Source organism: Siniperca chuatsi, linkage group LG9 (genome assembly GCF_020085105.1).
Source record: "Siniperca chuatsi isolate FFG_IHB_CAS linkage group LG9, ASM2008510v1, whole genome shotgun sequence".
NCBI lineage: Eukaryota > Metazoa > Chordata > Actinopteri > Centrarchiformes > Sinipercidae > Siniperca > Siniperca chuatsi.
In genome coordinates, this window is record NC_058050.1 from 24,904,680 (window position 1) to 24,919,520 (window position 14,841).

At 40.5% G+C, this 14,841-nt stretch overlaps 1 protein-coding gene across 2 annotated transcripts in view; it reads left to right on the top strand.

The window, feature by feature from the left end:
* Positions 1–14,841, top strand: part of zfpm2a (zinc finger protein, FOG family member 2a) — a 116,184-nt gene that overhangs the window by 61,047 nt on the left and 40,296 nt on the right. Inside the window, exon 5 of one of the 2 annotated variants that reach the window (XM_044207980.1) lies at positions 11,419–11,527. In XM_044207980.1, coding sequence (XP_044063915.1) covers positions 11,419–11,527 — 109 coding nt within the window. Of the gene's footprint in view, positions 1–11,415; positions 11,528–14,841 lie in introns of both variants that reach the window. The other variant, XM_044207979.1, reaches the window with a different exon arrangement.

Here is a 14,841-nt window from a genome sequence, read left to right on the forward strand (position 1 = left end):
TCCGCGTATTTGAGTCTACATGCACTTAAGTGTGTGTCATACTGTAGTGTCTGTGTATGTGTGGGAGGGCATGTGCGAGCGCCTCAGTGTGCGTGTGCAGACTGTGTCCTGCTTTTGGCTGTGAACAGAGAGCTTTAGCTTGTAGACTACAGAAGAGCGAAAATGTCAAGATACTGTCCTAATTTTCACCTGGGACAGAGAGAGAGGCACAGGCTGTCAACCGATGGAGTGTGATTATTGTGTAATTTAGTACAAGGGTAGGAATATGGGCCTCTGCAACCAAAAAATGCTCCAGAAATTATTCAGCCCATCACTCAAGCCATTTATCTCACCCCTTTTGCCCACCCTCTCCCTCCAATATGTTTATTGTTAGCTACCCCTAAACTTTAACAAGTGGTGGCGGATTTTTCTGTTTCAGAAATTATATTTTTCTTCTTGTCATTGCTTCATTAATCAAGAGGAGGCATTCTGAAAAATGTTTTGTTTTGGAGGCTGCAATCTATTTTGTGTGTGTGTGTGTGTTGTAGTTAATCTGCACCCGTGGCAGGTTTCCCCTCCGAAACGCAGCGCTAAGCAGCGGTATCGCAGGCCTATTGTTGTAGCCTCTGTCATAGCAAGGAGAGCCTGATGCAGGCCTGGGCTCGCCTGATAAGGAAAAGAGGATTCAACATGGCTGGAAAGGAGAATCAGTGGGACTTGAGAGTGGAGTACGGATGGGGCAGATGCGCTCGCACACACACACACACACACACACACATACACACACATACATACAGACTCACACAGACATACAGAATGATGCACACTTGTTCTACACACATACAGTCACACATGAGCCGACACACACACAAATCATCACCATCATCACACTGGCTCATGCCCAGGCAATTATTTACAGTAACATCCAATTACATATGCAAGAAGGCACCCCAGGATAGGACCTCTCTGTAGCATAGCTGCTAAATGACACATGCACATACACACAGCCTGAAATATGCATGCACACGCACGTAAACAAACAAACCATTAAACTAAAAGAAATCAACAATTTGAAGTCCAAACATTTTGGTTTATGTTTGCATTTAAAGGTGGCCTGCGCTTTCTATCTGTAAGTCACACTGTCTTGGATATGGCTTGAAAACACCAGACATTATCAGGACTAACAGGATTTGAATTTCTGTGTTGGACACACAAATAATTTTGGCACAAAGAATGTGGCTTCATCTAATGAAATAATGGGCCCAAATTTTAGGCGGAGAACCAATTTGTGATTGCATGCATCAATTATTTCTTGGGTTTCAACCAATATCAGGGCTGGGGTCTCTTCAGATGGGTAAAATGGTAATTATCTGGCCTGCTTTCCCTTGTTCAATGTCATCCATATATTTATCGATGGCATTATCGATGGTTTTCATGTTCTTACATTAAAAGGGGAAAGATCCAAGCACATTCTATTGAAGTAGCCCTTTAAATCTGGGCTTTTTAACACAGATCAACATGACATTGATGTCTGTTTGTGAGTCAGATAGAGAATAGATTGCAGGCTTTTATTGCTATTTACATTTTATTTCCCAAGCCTGTACTTTCAAAGTTTCTGTGAGCATGGCTGGAACTCATTGCTGCCCACAGCTCCATGTATTAGCCGTGAAGCACTCAGTCAGTCAGCTAGTCAGCGCTATTATGGCCACAGCTGAGCTCCACTGTTTGAGAGATAATGCATGGTTGACTTGATCTACAAGTGAACCTGACATTTTGCTGTCCTTACATCACCACACAACTACCCAAACTGATATGACAGGTCCCCTGATAAGCAGAGCAGGACTCACTGATTTGCTTTGTGCTCACTGTAATGGCTGCATGGTTTCCTTAAACATGCCAAGGATACAGTGACTAGATCAAAACACAAATGTAAAATTCAGTGCATTTTTGGTTTAGAGGTTTTGCTTCAAATATCAGGCTGTTCTAATGATATGATATAATGATAAGTGTTGCATTTGTATCTATGAATATATCACTTTCTTTTTATAATTGCACTGAATTGGTACTGAAACTTGGCTGGGGATGATAGTGGCAGTATTTTCTCAAAATTAAGACCATATTTCTCATAAATCATGTTGCTCATATCACAAGGATCAAAGCTTTTCTCTTTATCTCCTCAAAATGGATAGACAAATTAAACACTGACTGTTTTTTTCAACATCCTTTCACTCCCTCCATCGTCTAACACTTTTGCTTTCATCAAATATACTATACGTTTACATAAGTAGGATTCCTATTTTAAATGCAGGACTTTTACTTGTAACAGAGTATTTTTACATTGTTGTAGTGGTACTTGTACGTAAGTAAAGGATCTGAATACTTCTTCCACTATTGTCCTTTTTCTCTTTTATGCTAAAAAGTAATATCTTGTGCTACAAAGCAGTGCAGGTTTGGTTGCACACAGATTTATTGATGTCAAAATGCAACTACTGTACAGCATGTTGGAAACATTCTAAAACATCCATTGTTAGTATTTCTATTCATGTCACTAGTTTTATTATTAATTTGAGATAATTTACAAGTGCTAAAATGCTCATGTATCTGTATTTACATGGCTCCATCCTCACAGACAATGAAGATGTGACTGTAATAGACAGACAGGCAGCTGTCTTCCTGCAGCAGTGTGTTCAGCCGTCGCTCAGCAGCTGCAGAGCAGGCCTGGTGACGGCTGAAAGCCCCAGTGAGGCTCCAGGTCCTGGGGGGCTACTCTTCACACCCGCAGGGCTTGAGGGTGAGCTGGGGTGTCCCTGTCCCCCTCACAACTCTCTGGGTGTTTGTTGTCTGCCAGTGGCCCATCAGGGAGCGACACAGTCTGGATAGCAAACTGTCACACTGAAGAGATGTAGTATCTGCATGCTTACGGTTTCTGTACGTCATAAACTCACACAGACAGCTGGATTTGAACATTAACATTCATGAACAACTGTTCCATTTGGGATAACATAACACTTAAACAAGTCACACACTATCACTTACTCACTTATCTCAAGAGTTTTATGAATTTGAATGACTGCTTGCTTGTAGCAGATTTGGGGAGATGCTTCTTTAGCTGTGATATACCTTACACACAAATAAGCAAAACTAGTTTTTAGTCTTTAGAGAATGTTAGTCTGATAGGCAACTATAGTCAAGCACAGAACTCCCAGGCTTCACACATATCGCCTTGTTTTACAATACGCAATATGTCTTCCCAAATGAATGGTTATCCAACACTTCAATACACAACAGACCTCTATTGCAGCAAAGGCGCAAGAGGAAGAAGAAGACGAAGAGGCAAAAAGAAAGAAAAGTGAAACAAAGTTGAGTGGTGCCAGCTGCTTTGCCATCTGTCACTGTCATGGCTTTACTCATGATATGTTGAAACAACTTTCTTGAAAAGTGGGGGAGATAATCCTGTTTCCATTTGCAAGCCCCTGATAGTCCTCTTGGTATTATAGCACAAAGTGAGTTCAGATCGGGGTTTGGTCATAGTTGTACTTGGCTGACCAATCCCTCTATTAGCTGTGATAGTAGAAATAAAAAGCGGCTGTCCTTATCATCTCTTTTAAATGAAGTTTAAAGATTTAAAGTTGGAGTTCTCCATGTTTTGCCACTGGTTAGAAAGTGAGGGAATGAGACTTCAAAACATCTTCAAAATCATATATTATTTACAGCAAAGACCTTTCTGCATAAGCATTGTCACTCTTAGAAATTCAGCAATTTTCCTCCATTCTTTCCCTCTCAGTCACATTGGCGAGGGAAGTGAAGAAGCACAGAGGCTTTGCTTGCTTCACCTCCTTCAGAGAAAGAAGGACGGCCACCCTACAGGGAGACAAACCCCTGCTGGTAGACCTTGATAAGTCCTCGCTGTCTCCTGTCCTGGCCTTAGCCCTCTGATCCTCAGCCTAGTTGGATCGGGGCCTACCAAAGACAAAGCCCTGTCAAAATGACTCTGGATGGATGAACAACCAAGCAGAAAAATTTAAGTCTTTTGACAAAAAAAGGTTAGCATTGAAGATAAGAAAGCTGATAGGTGCTGGAGGAGATGAAGGTCTGGACAGTGTCCATTTGCTCCCTGGTGGTCCAGCAGTGCCTCATTAGATGGATGTGTATGAGGCTGTCAAAGCAGGAATATTATACCACAGGGTCGTCAGCAAACTAATTGGGTAACAAAGACCATTTCCAGCTCGGGAAACCCATCTTTTAACAGTCCGTGTGCTGAGACTTTGATAAGAGAGTTCACGTCTAATGCATTTAGTGAGGGGCAAGTTCTTATCTTATTTACTTAACTTGGTGTAAATATTGTTGGTCTTTTACGGTGGATTTAGTGAGACCCCATTTTTCTGAAGTGCACCCAAGGATCAAGCTATTGAACACTGCAGCAATATGTAGATGATCAGGTGGTATGCAAATCACAGATACCTTTGTTCAGTTTGTTCGTCATTAGAACAAAGCTACATTTGCATGTATCATGTGTTTCGTCTCTTTGTTCTTCGTCTCAAATGATTTTTAATTTGTTCTACTTTGCTCTGTGTTTATTGCAATTATTATTCTGTACACTTAGATATGGATAGAGCTCAGTTTCTGAATCAGGAGGTAAGATTGGCTGCACAGACTGAGAGTCTCCTGAAATATAAAATCACCTACAGTAGATGCTATTCTAATGCATCATGAAATTTATAACTCCGCCAGAGAAGAGAGGGGAGTTCAAAAGAATATTAAAATCCAATACCTAAAGGGGGGCACAGAGGTTTATCTAAAGTCAGGGGCTTTATTCAAGCATCATGCCTACTATTTTATTGTTTGTCTTTATTTACTGCCTCTGACTGATCCTAGTCTTCCATGTGTGGTTATGAGAGCAGGGATTTGTTGTGACCCCATTGACTGATTGACTCTTGAGGTCCCTTTCTTCCTCTTTGAAGAAATCCCCCATCCGCATGTTTATTCCCGACAGAGAAAGAGTGGATGTGTCCTGAGAATATGCCACCTGCCACCTTGACCCCCAGGGGCCATGGTAATATCCATACAGGTGAACATTACTGGCTCTGGGTTCCCTATTATGTTCCCTCACACAGCTTCTCGCTGCTCGGGGAGTCAGCCCTAACTTACATGCAAAAGATCAAACAAGTCCTTCCCAATTGAATTCAAATGGGAAATTTCGAGTAATTCAAACAGTGAGAAGTGAAGCGACAGGGCTGTTCTGTCCCCTGACCAAAGCCAAACACAAGAAGTACACGTGTGTATATGTGCACTCTACCTGCAAGACATGATTAAGTCCTGGAGCACATGCATTACAAATTCAGCTTTCTCTTGTTTACAACTTCAAATAGTTCTCAGGACATACGCATTATACATAGTTATGGCAGTACACGCATTTGCTTGTGAAGTTGAATTAAACACCCTCCATTACAAAGAAAGTTGGGGACATTGTTGTATGATGCTGAAGGGCTGGGGAAGGAAAGGAAGTAAAGATGTTTCATATAGAAGTTTTGACTGAATCAGTAGAGAGTGGTGTGGGTGATGTACAAATATTAGAGGAAAGAAAAGGGGAGATGAGAGAGGATAAGAGATAACAGAAGGAAATGAAAAGAAAGGAAAGGAGAGGAATGGAAAGGAAAGGAATAGCAAAAGATTTAGTAGCAAATGAAAGAACAAGAAAGGAGAGGAAGGAAAGGAAGGCATATCAAAGGAAAGGAAAAGAAGCAGGGGTGGAGAAAGGGGTTGCTTGTCTTCAGGGCAGGTACAGCTTACACTAAACTGTTTGGCTTTAGAGTTGGAGCACCTCAATGTGCCTGAAGGTCTTGAAGAATGGAGTATGGATAGAGCACTCCCTTCTTCTGAATCTATTCTTCTCTCTTCTGCTCCCTGATTTAGTAAGCAGCAGATTCAGTTCAAAAACAAACAAAAAATTATATAACAAAAAAAACTAAATAATTTCTAGATGTGCTGTTAATAATTAAGCATTGCACCTTAATCAACATCCCAAGCAGCCAATCACTAGTCTGCCTTATTACCACTCTGTTATGTCTTAAACAAGCAACTGAACATACAGTAGTCATGCAATGCCACCCATACTCCATATAAATACAACCACTGTGTGCATTTCAATGGAGTGAACTAAGTAATAGCTAATGCAGCACATGAACTTTGATGCTTACAGTCCAGTCAGCAGGATAAAAGGTGATTTAAATGAGAAAATATTTATTCCTCATAGCGCCGCCATGATAGCAGCAGCCAAATAAAGGCACATGCGCACAGTGATGGGTGTCCCTTTAAAGATTCCGGGAACAGCAGTGACTCTCTCAATTTAATCGATTTTAAAATGAAAAGTCAATTTAACAAAGTTGAAAAGAGAAAGATGGGCTAAGGGAAGAAAAAAGCATTCTCTTGCACTCAAGCAGTAAACTAACTGCTGCACAGAGCAGGCAGAGATTTCAGCTGAATTATCTCCCACCTCACATTTGCTCTTAGGCAAGCAGTTTAAAAGCCAAGCGATTGAGCCAGTGATCCAATTTGAAATGCAGAAATGATTAGAGCAGCTTGCCTCATTTCATATCGAAATTCTCTGATTTATGACAGGGCACCAGCCAAGATCTATCTCTAAAGGGAATTAGTGTGCAATTCCTGCATATTTCTGTTATTTAGTCTCCCAATAGCAGAAGCTATAGCCTTAGAGAGAGGGAGAGAGGGGGGAGGAAAAGGAATGAAAGCAGTATGTAGGTATCTTTTCATTTCAGCAGATGTAACCATGGCCATTTAGAAGAGAAGAAAATGACACAAAAGCAGACTTGAGAAACGAAGGTATTTCCCACTTTATGTAGGATGTTGACTGAGAATCTTATTTCAGGGTGCAATGAAAAATATGCAGCACCTAACTAAGCATATGCACAGCTTTTCCCAGCATTGGTAGGAGAGGGAGAACACAGACTGAGGTTGGCTCTGGCCGTTTTATTCAACAAAAAAGACCCCTGCAACCCATCCATCCTTGAGGCTAAGAAAATATTAATACGCAGAGTGATAACGAGGGCTAGAGGAAAATCTCCCTTAATGAAATTTCCAGTTGACCACATGCAATTTGTTTCATCGCAGTGAACAACTAATTGCAAAGGACGTTATCAAGGTGTGAGTGTGCTGTCTGCTGTAAACTGACTGGTAAAACAGGTACAAATCCTTTATCCTCACTCCCATGTTAGAAACAGAGAACATATAAACTTGACATAACCCATACATAAGCTTGTTTTTTGTTATATTTATACTGCTAGTATCATCTGAAAAGGACATGGCACAATTATTTGGGCCATGTTGCTAAGATACTAACACGGGGTCAAATAAGAGGAGAGTAAGTCAAATGCATTTATCAGTAATTCAAGTGAAAAAAACAATTATCGAAAGTAGTGTTTCATTGAGGAAAAAGGGAAAAACATGTAATATTCAAAAGATGTAAATACCATTACTTGATTGTAATATGTCGACTTGTGCTTTTGTTTCAAAATGGCACTACTTCATACCAAGTGGGTGTTGAAAGCGGGATGTATAAAGCCAATGAATGTCTTGAGATATTCAGACGGAGTGGTTTTGATCTCTCAGTTGTCTAAATCCTGCAGCTGTGGGATCAAGACGGATACAGTGCCAGTCAGTGACCTTGGTGGAGGAAGAAAAAAAAGCGATGAGGAAAATAATCATTCCCACCAAGGTTTGTATCGATTTCACCTGCCCTGACCATGAAGCGGGTTAAGAGTAGCCAGTGGTGGTGAAATGGTCAGCGGTGATATCATTAGCTTGTTGTTTACACAGGGAAGCAGGGAGTTAGAAGAAGGCTGAGTGTCACAAGCCACTTTCTTCTTCACCTCCTTCAGCTGATCAGAGGATCATGGTATCAAGGAGGGATTAGTAGCGACTTGGGATTTGTGTGATTGGTTAATTTATTGCGGTGATGGCAGGTCTTTCATCTATGGCAACATTTAATCAGCGCAGCCACAGAGGCTATTACAGGTTAGCTCCTTTCTGGAGTCAGTCCGGCTGTGCCATCAGCTCTATCACAATTCCCCTGAAATTTCCAAATTATCTGGAACAGGCTTTAGCTTCTCAGTAATAAAAATTAGAACAGATTCCTGATAGAAGCTTTTGCTCACACAGGGCCAATTATAAATAGTACAGCCCTGCCTTGGAAGAGGGAAAGGGGAGGGAAAAAAATCCAACTCTGAGAGATGTGCACGGAACTTATCGTTCAGCCCCTGCTCCGCTCTGATCCAAATCCGTGTGGCTGAAAATTTATATTAGATTTTATCACAGAGGCCTAAGTCTAGAAAAATCAATAAAGGTTATCTTTTATGTTGCAGCAACTTGTGGAAATATTGATTTTCATTTTATAGTGAATTTGGAGCATCAGTTTGTAATCACTTCCTCGCTGACTACACTGTTTTGGTCACTGTATCTCTTACACGAGGAACGGTAACAGAGCTCAGAGAAGAAAAAAAAAATACCGGGAGAGTATTGAAACCACTGGAGTGAAGGCAGAGGGTGGATAAACCATAACACACTACATAGACAGGAAGGCCAGAGGGGTTTTTACCAGCTCTGACAGGGATGATAGTCTGTAAACTGATATTTAACACTGTATCTCTGTAAACGAAACCAATATTCACTTGTTTTTCAATATCTCTTTATTTGAATATCTGTTAAAATACCTGCAATAAATATGTGATATAAAAACTAGGAATATATTCAGGGGTTTTTTTTTGCATTGTTAACATCATAATGATGAAATAAAATTAGGAGATTAGTTAAGATTAGCCACTTGTATATGCATATGCAACTGACATATTTAACTATCCAATAGGGGTCAGCATATTTTACAGAGTCCCCTCAGTATTCTGTTTTGGACAGGAAAGAGCATCCATACGTCACATCCCCTGTGTGATTGTTAGGTAGAAGAGGAGTTTGTTTCTATAAAGCCAGTTCATCATATGCTCCCTCGCTCCAGGGAAATCAAAATGTTCTGCCTGTCAATCTGCATTTCTTCTGGCCTCGGCCACTTAGGCCAACTGATCCGGTTGTACAAATGTTTTCATTTGCATTTGCAGACACTCCTCCCTGCAGTGACGCCACTGTGTCTTAATCCTAAATATGTTGAGTGCAGCTTCTGCATTTCTTTGTCTTTGTGACGGCTGGTACATGCAGCATGCTTACAAAGCACATAGGCCACTATTGTTACAATAGATGCATTATGTAAATCTGCACTGAGAAACTGTCACGAGTTGTCACTGTTCTTTCCTACAAAAAGGCAGCAAATAAAATAATAGTAATTAACAATTAAATCGAAATAATACATAATACGAATAGTCAGAAGTTTAAAAGTTTCTATCACAGCAATAACTAAAGGAACAATTGTGATTACTGCAGTGATTTCTAACAAATTTCTCTTGATTTCTAACAATGGGAAAATGTCTAGTTAATGTGGTATTTTGTCCCTGTTGGCTACATTAAGAGCAGCTGGAATATCATGAATTCCCAGAGGCTCAGAGGGACGGCAGAGAGGCCTCACGCTGCTGAATAAGAGATGGCTCCAGTCTGGAGATCTAAGGAAGGGTTAATCTGATTCCCATTTCAGATAGTCGTCCTAGCAACAATCGGCCGGTCTGCTCTGCTCCTTTGACAGGGGTGTGAGATTTTCAGGTTAGCCAGATAGAAGACTTTATTGTGAGGCTAATTTGAAATGTGAAATCGAGGATGACTTAAATTACAGAGGTCCTCTGTCTCTCATCTGCTGCCAGGACAGGATAAGAAGATGCCAGGAGAAGGAATAAGAATATCAACAGACAAATTTACTGTCTGTGTTTGATCAGTTTGGCAGTGTAGTTTGCCAATGTGCAGAGCTATATATATATATATATATATATATATATATATATATATATATATATATATATATATATATATATATATATATATATATATATATAGGTGTATACATAAGGACTCTTTAGAAATCTGTCTTTATTTAGTACCTGTATTTGTTTTCTTAATTTCCAGACAAAATCCAAACAGATTGCTATCGTCTCTCTGAGATGTATTTGCCATTTGTAAATAATGCTCTCTAAAAAATCAGTTTGTCCTCCAGCCTCCGAATAGATAGAGTTCATGGAAAGAGAAATGGGCGGGTGGAGGAGGAGGAGGAGGAGGAGGAGGGGGCATGCAGGCGCACTGCCGGAGCACAGTGCTCATCTCTTGTGCATATCTGTGCCAATTCAGACCTTTAACATGCTCAAGTGACATTTGCATTTATCCTTGAAGGTTGTTGCCTTTTGCGGGGGAGAAATAAGTGAAAAGCATGAGAGAGGACTAGTATTTTTCTGTTGCATTAGGCAGATGGACAGTGTCCTGTCGCTGCCTGCCTCAGATGGAAAAAGAAATGAAGTGTCGAGATTGCACCCCAACCCATTTTCTCTTAGCTAAACTATTTCTGTAACATCCTAATGAAGGAGGGCCCAGGGGTTCAAAAGTAATGGCCTTGAAATACTGACATTTTGCCTTTGAGTAATAGGCTACTGTACCCAGCTGCCTGAGATGTTGCTACACAATACCACCAACACACCATTTTGCAAGAATCAAAAGAAAAAGAACACCAAAATAAAATCAACAGAATACAAAATCATATGAGGATAAACAGAGCAAGCAAATCTGGTGACAGTGCACCATGTGAATCTATTATGGTGGATGTTGTACTCTATCTCCCAGTTTTATTTTTTCTTTCCGAGAAATAAAACTCCACGTTCAACCTCTGACCAAGAAGAAAAATGACCTTACACATTCAGAATAATTTTTCCGGCATATTATAAAAACTCTAACCTCAATCGCCCTTTGAAATGGATACTGATTCTTTAAATTCTTCCCTGCTTGTTTCAGGAAATAGTGAGATCCTGGCGATAGTGAGGCACAATGTGCCCAAAGTTCACCGCTGAACACTCGCTTCCTTCTCTCTGAAAGTCACCAGCCATTTTTTCATAATTCCCAGACACCTTAGATGTTCTTCTTAATCTAAGAGATCTGATGCTGAATCATTGGGTTCAATCCTGGATGATTTCTGTTCCTTTTTGATACAGTGCAGGCTATTGCACCCATTTGTCACCACTCCAACCACTGTACAGCCTTTGTCTGTAGGCCATAACACACACACACACGCTCACACACAAAACCTGCACTGATTCTCAAATCTTCTCAGCAATGTAAAAGAAAAAATGGGATTGGGGTGGACTTGAGTTGCATGCTGTATAGTTTCTGAAATTGCCTGTTTATGGCCATTCAGAGCAGCAGAAGAGCGTAACTTACTGGTTATTAATGTTTCTTTAATCACCAAAATAAGCAAATGATTAGTGTTTGTTATCTGTCCCCGTCCAGAAGACGAAGAGCACGGTCCCGGTGGTACTGAGCGCCAGCCCCAGGTGGCTGCTGGATGTGACTTGGCAGGGAGCGGAAGACAACAAAAACAACTGTGTGGTGTACAGCAAAGGTAAGCAAGCAGCGCCGGCATCCTGTTATCTCTCCACAGCGCAACACACCACGCCACAGCACCGCCGCAAAGACACTGACAATCCTCCATCCACTCCACTCCTGCCTGTCTTTCTCTCTGTCTGTCTCTCTGTCTTTCTTTGACTTTTTTTCTCTTCTCCTTCTTGCTCTCCTAGCTTCTCAAAGTCACAAACACACACAAATAATTGCATTTACACAGCTACGAGGACACACAAAAAGACATACATGCACACACTCCCACACCATATCTGTTTTACCCCAAAGAGTAATTTATATCACTAAAACTCTGATTAAGAACTGAGAAACATCACTTGACACACAAAGTTAATGGTCTTTAGATTTCACAAGGTAATTAATGCCCCTTTTATACTAAGTGAATCCCTATCTCAGTGCAGATAGCGAGCAAAGCACAAGTGGAGATGGGTTTGCCATTTTGCTTCATCTGTTCTCTCACTAATTCAGCAAAGCTTTAGCTGTATATCTTTAGTAAATCAGACATAATCATACAAGCCCCACTAGAAATGGATTTATGTAAATATGTGGAAAGAAATACAACATATCTGTCAGAAAATCCATGTTGTTGATTCAGCCTTGACCCTAAAAGCACAAAAACCCAAATGACCCACTGTCATAAAGATGAACTCCTCAATCTGCTGCATTGTGTTCGGCAATCCCTCATTAACACAGACCAACATGGATCTGTAGAGAGCCTGGTTTGTTGCAGATTGTAGGAGATGCTTAGACTGTACACTGACACTACAGTCTGTAGCTTCACTTCCCATGAAAGCACAAGGCTTCTGCAGCTATAATTGGGTCTTGTCGGGTGTTAACTAGAGAGACACAGCAAAATAAATACGTAAATAAAGATGTGTTTTGGATTCCAAAGGGTGAAGGAAAGGGGCTCCATTTATGACTTTTCAAAAATGATTACCCCGTGACAATACCCCCAAAGCTGAAATGGAGCTTCTTCTCCCTCAAAGTGAATAAGTGGCAGGAGTGGGATTTGCAACCCGGATTTTCAGTCTCCCAATTCTCATCTACTAATCACTAGACTGCACTGGGGAGTTATCCTCTTAACCGGCTACTTAACTTTGTGCTCTTTATCACCAAATCATTAAAGTTTTGATAAGCTGTTAAAGAAGATTATGCACTTCTTTAAAATCTTCTAATCTTTTTGCTCATAGACTGACTGTATGAAACAAAAAAGGGCAATAACAGGATTTCTCACTTTTTTGTTAAGTCTGGAGAATTTCCTCTGCCACTCTTCATACACATATCCTCGAGATAGCATCACATGCAGCACATGCCGCATCATCACCTCAGCTGTGTATCACTGACAGTTCCTTTGTTTGTCACTTCCAGTTGGACCTTATTAAATTAAACACAATAACATCTCCAGACATCCCCTTGTGAGAGTTGTTCTGTGTTGTACTGTATAAGTTCATTACAGCAAATCCTCCACAAGAATCTTCACACGCTTGCCAACTGATGATAAACGATAATAGAGAGAATGCTGAATGCAAAAAATTAATTTAAATCTCGAAGTAGAAGTTAAATATCTCTTGTCACCTTATAGTTGCTGTGTCTGAGTGCACTAAGCTGACAAAACAGCATAAAATGTACCATTTATTCTGTTCTGTCATTTTTCTATAGTTTTAGCATGTTTAGTATTATATATATTTTTTTTTAGAAGAAATGTTAATTTCATTAAATAATAATGTCAGTGTTTTCACATGATTGACTTTGAAACAACTGTCAAAATATCAGAAATTCAATGCTACTACGATACCACGAGGTACAAAACATTCAGGCTGTGTAATTCCATACTTGACTCGAACAGATTTGTAGCAACTTTGCCACAAAGCTTTGGATAAATTGGTTGGGTGTTCGTTTTTCTCACCTCTCTCTCCAAAATTGTTCCACATTTTGCTCCTGGCGACTTTTTTTTCAGGTGGACCGGGAGTAAGTTCAGAAAGTGGTGAAGTGTTTGATGCCGTTCAGCTGTTTGACTCTTGCGTCCAGACTGTGACTCGATTTATACCGCACATTCTTCTTCATCACCCTCTTTTAAATATTCCAATCTGCATGTGTGGGCACCCTCTGGAGGTGACGTTGAAATTGAATGTCAGCGTGCCGAAAATATCAAATCTTTGTCAAATTCAATTTTGAATTCTGCCTTTTTGCTTCAGTTTTGAAGCAGCACTGGAATTGTGTTTATCGTGTCGACACTAGCGTGGATCGACTAAAGGGAAAAGGCTCCTGAGAGTCCAACAGGAACTTTCTTCTCACCTCGAAAAGCTGAGGCCCAGATTGTTTATATCTTCACCCCTGTGCTATTTCCCCTCTGTAGGCTGCTTCATTGCTCCCTGAGATGCGTTACTTATGGAAAACAGTGAATATCTCAATACACAGTATGCTTGCAAAATATGTTTTGGCTCACGTTTCAGTGGTCTCGGCTTTCTTTATGGCTGCCTGCAAAGATAGTAGCAGTTCACTTTGGATGCTTGCCAGTGTGAATCTATGGGGGAGTATCTCTAAGTAAGGACTAGTGATTGGTTTGAGTGGCTGTAGCTTACTGTTGGGTGTTCTGTCCTATGATTTCTGCATTATATTTTGTACAACTGCTCATCCTCTGTCCCTGAAACTTGTCTTTCCGAAAGTCGGGGAAATATGTGGAGAGGGAGAGAGGACAGGATTCAGCAAAATGATTCCTCTGAGAGTTGTATTCCAGCAGTGTGTTATGTATAATACATGCACTGGAGTGTGTAACAAGCAGCAGGGTGGTGTAGTCAGGTCCCCTACGGGGTGCCCCTGGTCATCAGCACCAAGACAAGCTAACCCTATACTGTCAAATATAGTTGGGGGTTTTTTTGCCTATTTCTGGGATCCTACAATTCCTGTTGCCAGAAAAACTATGTCTTCCCTGACAATTTATATTCTGTTTTCCTGTCTGTATCATTTTATCCAGATGAACAGAAAGACCGGAGCATTTTATCCATTGAAAGAAATTAGAATTCATAGACCATGAGTAATGTTTGAGGAATTTAATAGTCTCAAATTAGGATTCACAGAGCTATTTCATGAATATAAATTCTTCTTTGAATTCTCGTTCTTAAAATGAGGAGCAAGAACAGCCCTGAAGTGGAAGTGGAAAACTGCAATATCTGTTTTTCCCAGGCTGTCAGCATGGCCCTGTTTGTTTTACATTAAACTCCCAGGAAGAGACTTAGCAGCCAGCCATTACTAAAACTCTCAACTCTACTACTGCGCTAACTCATTATCGAGAAATCCACC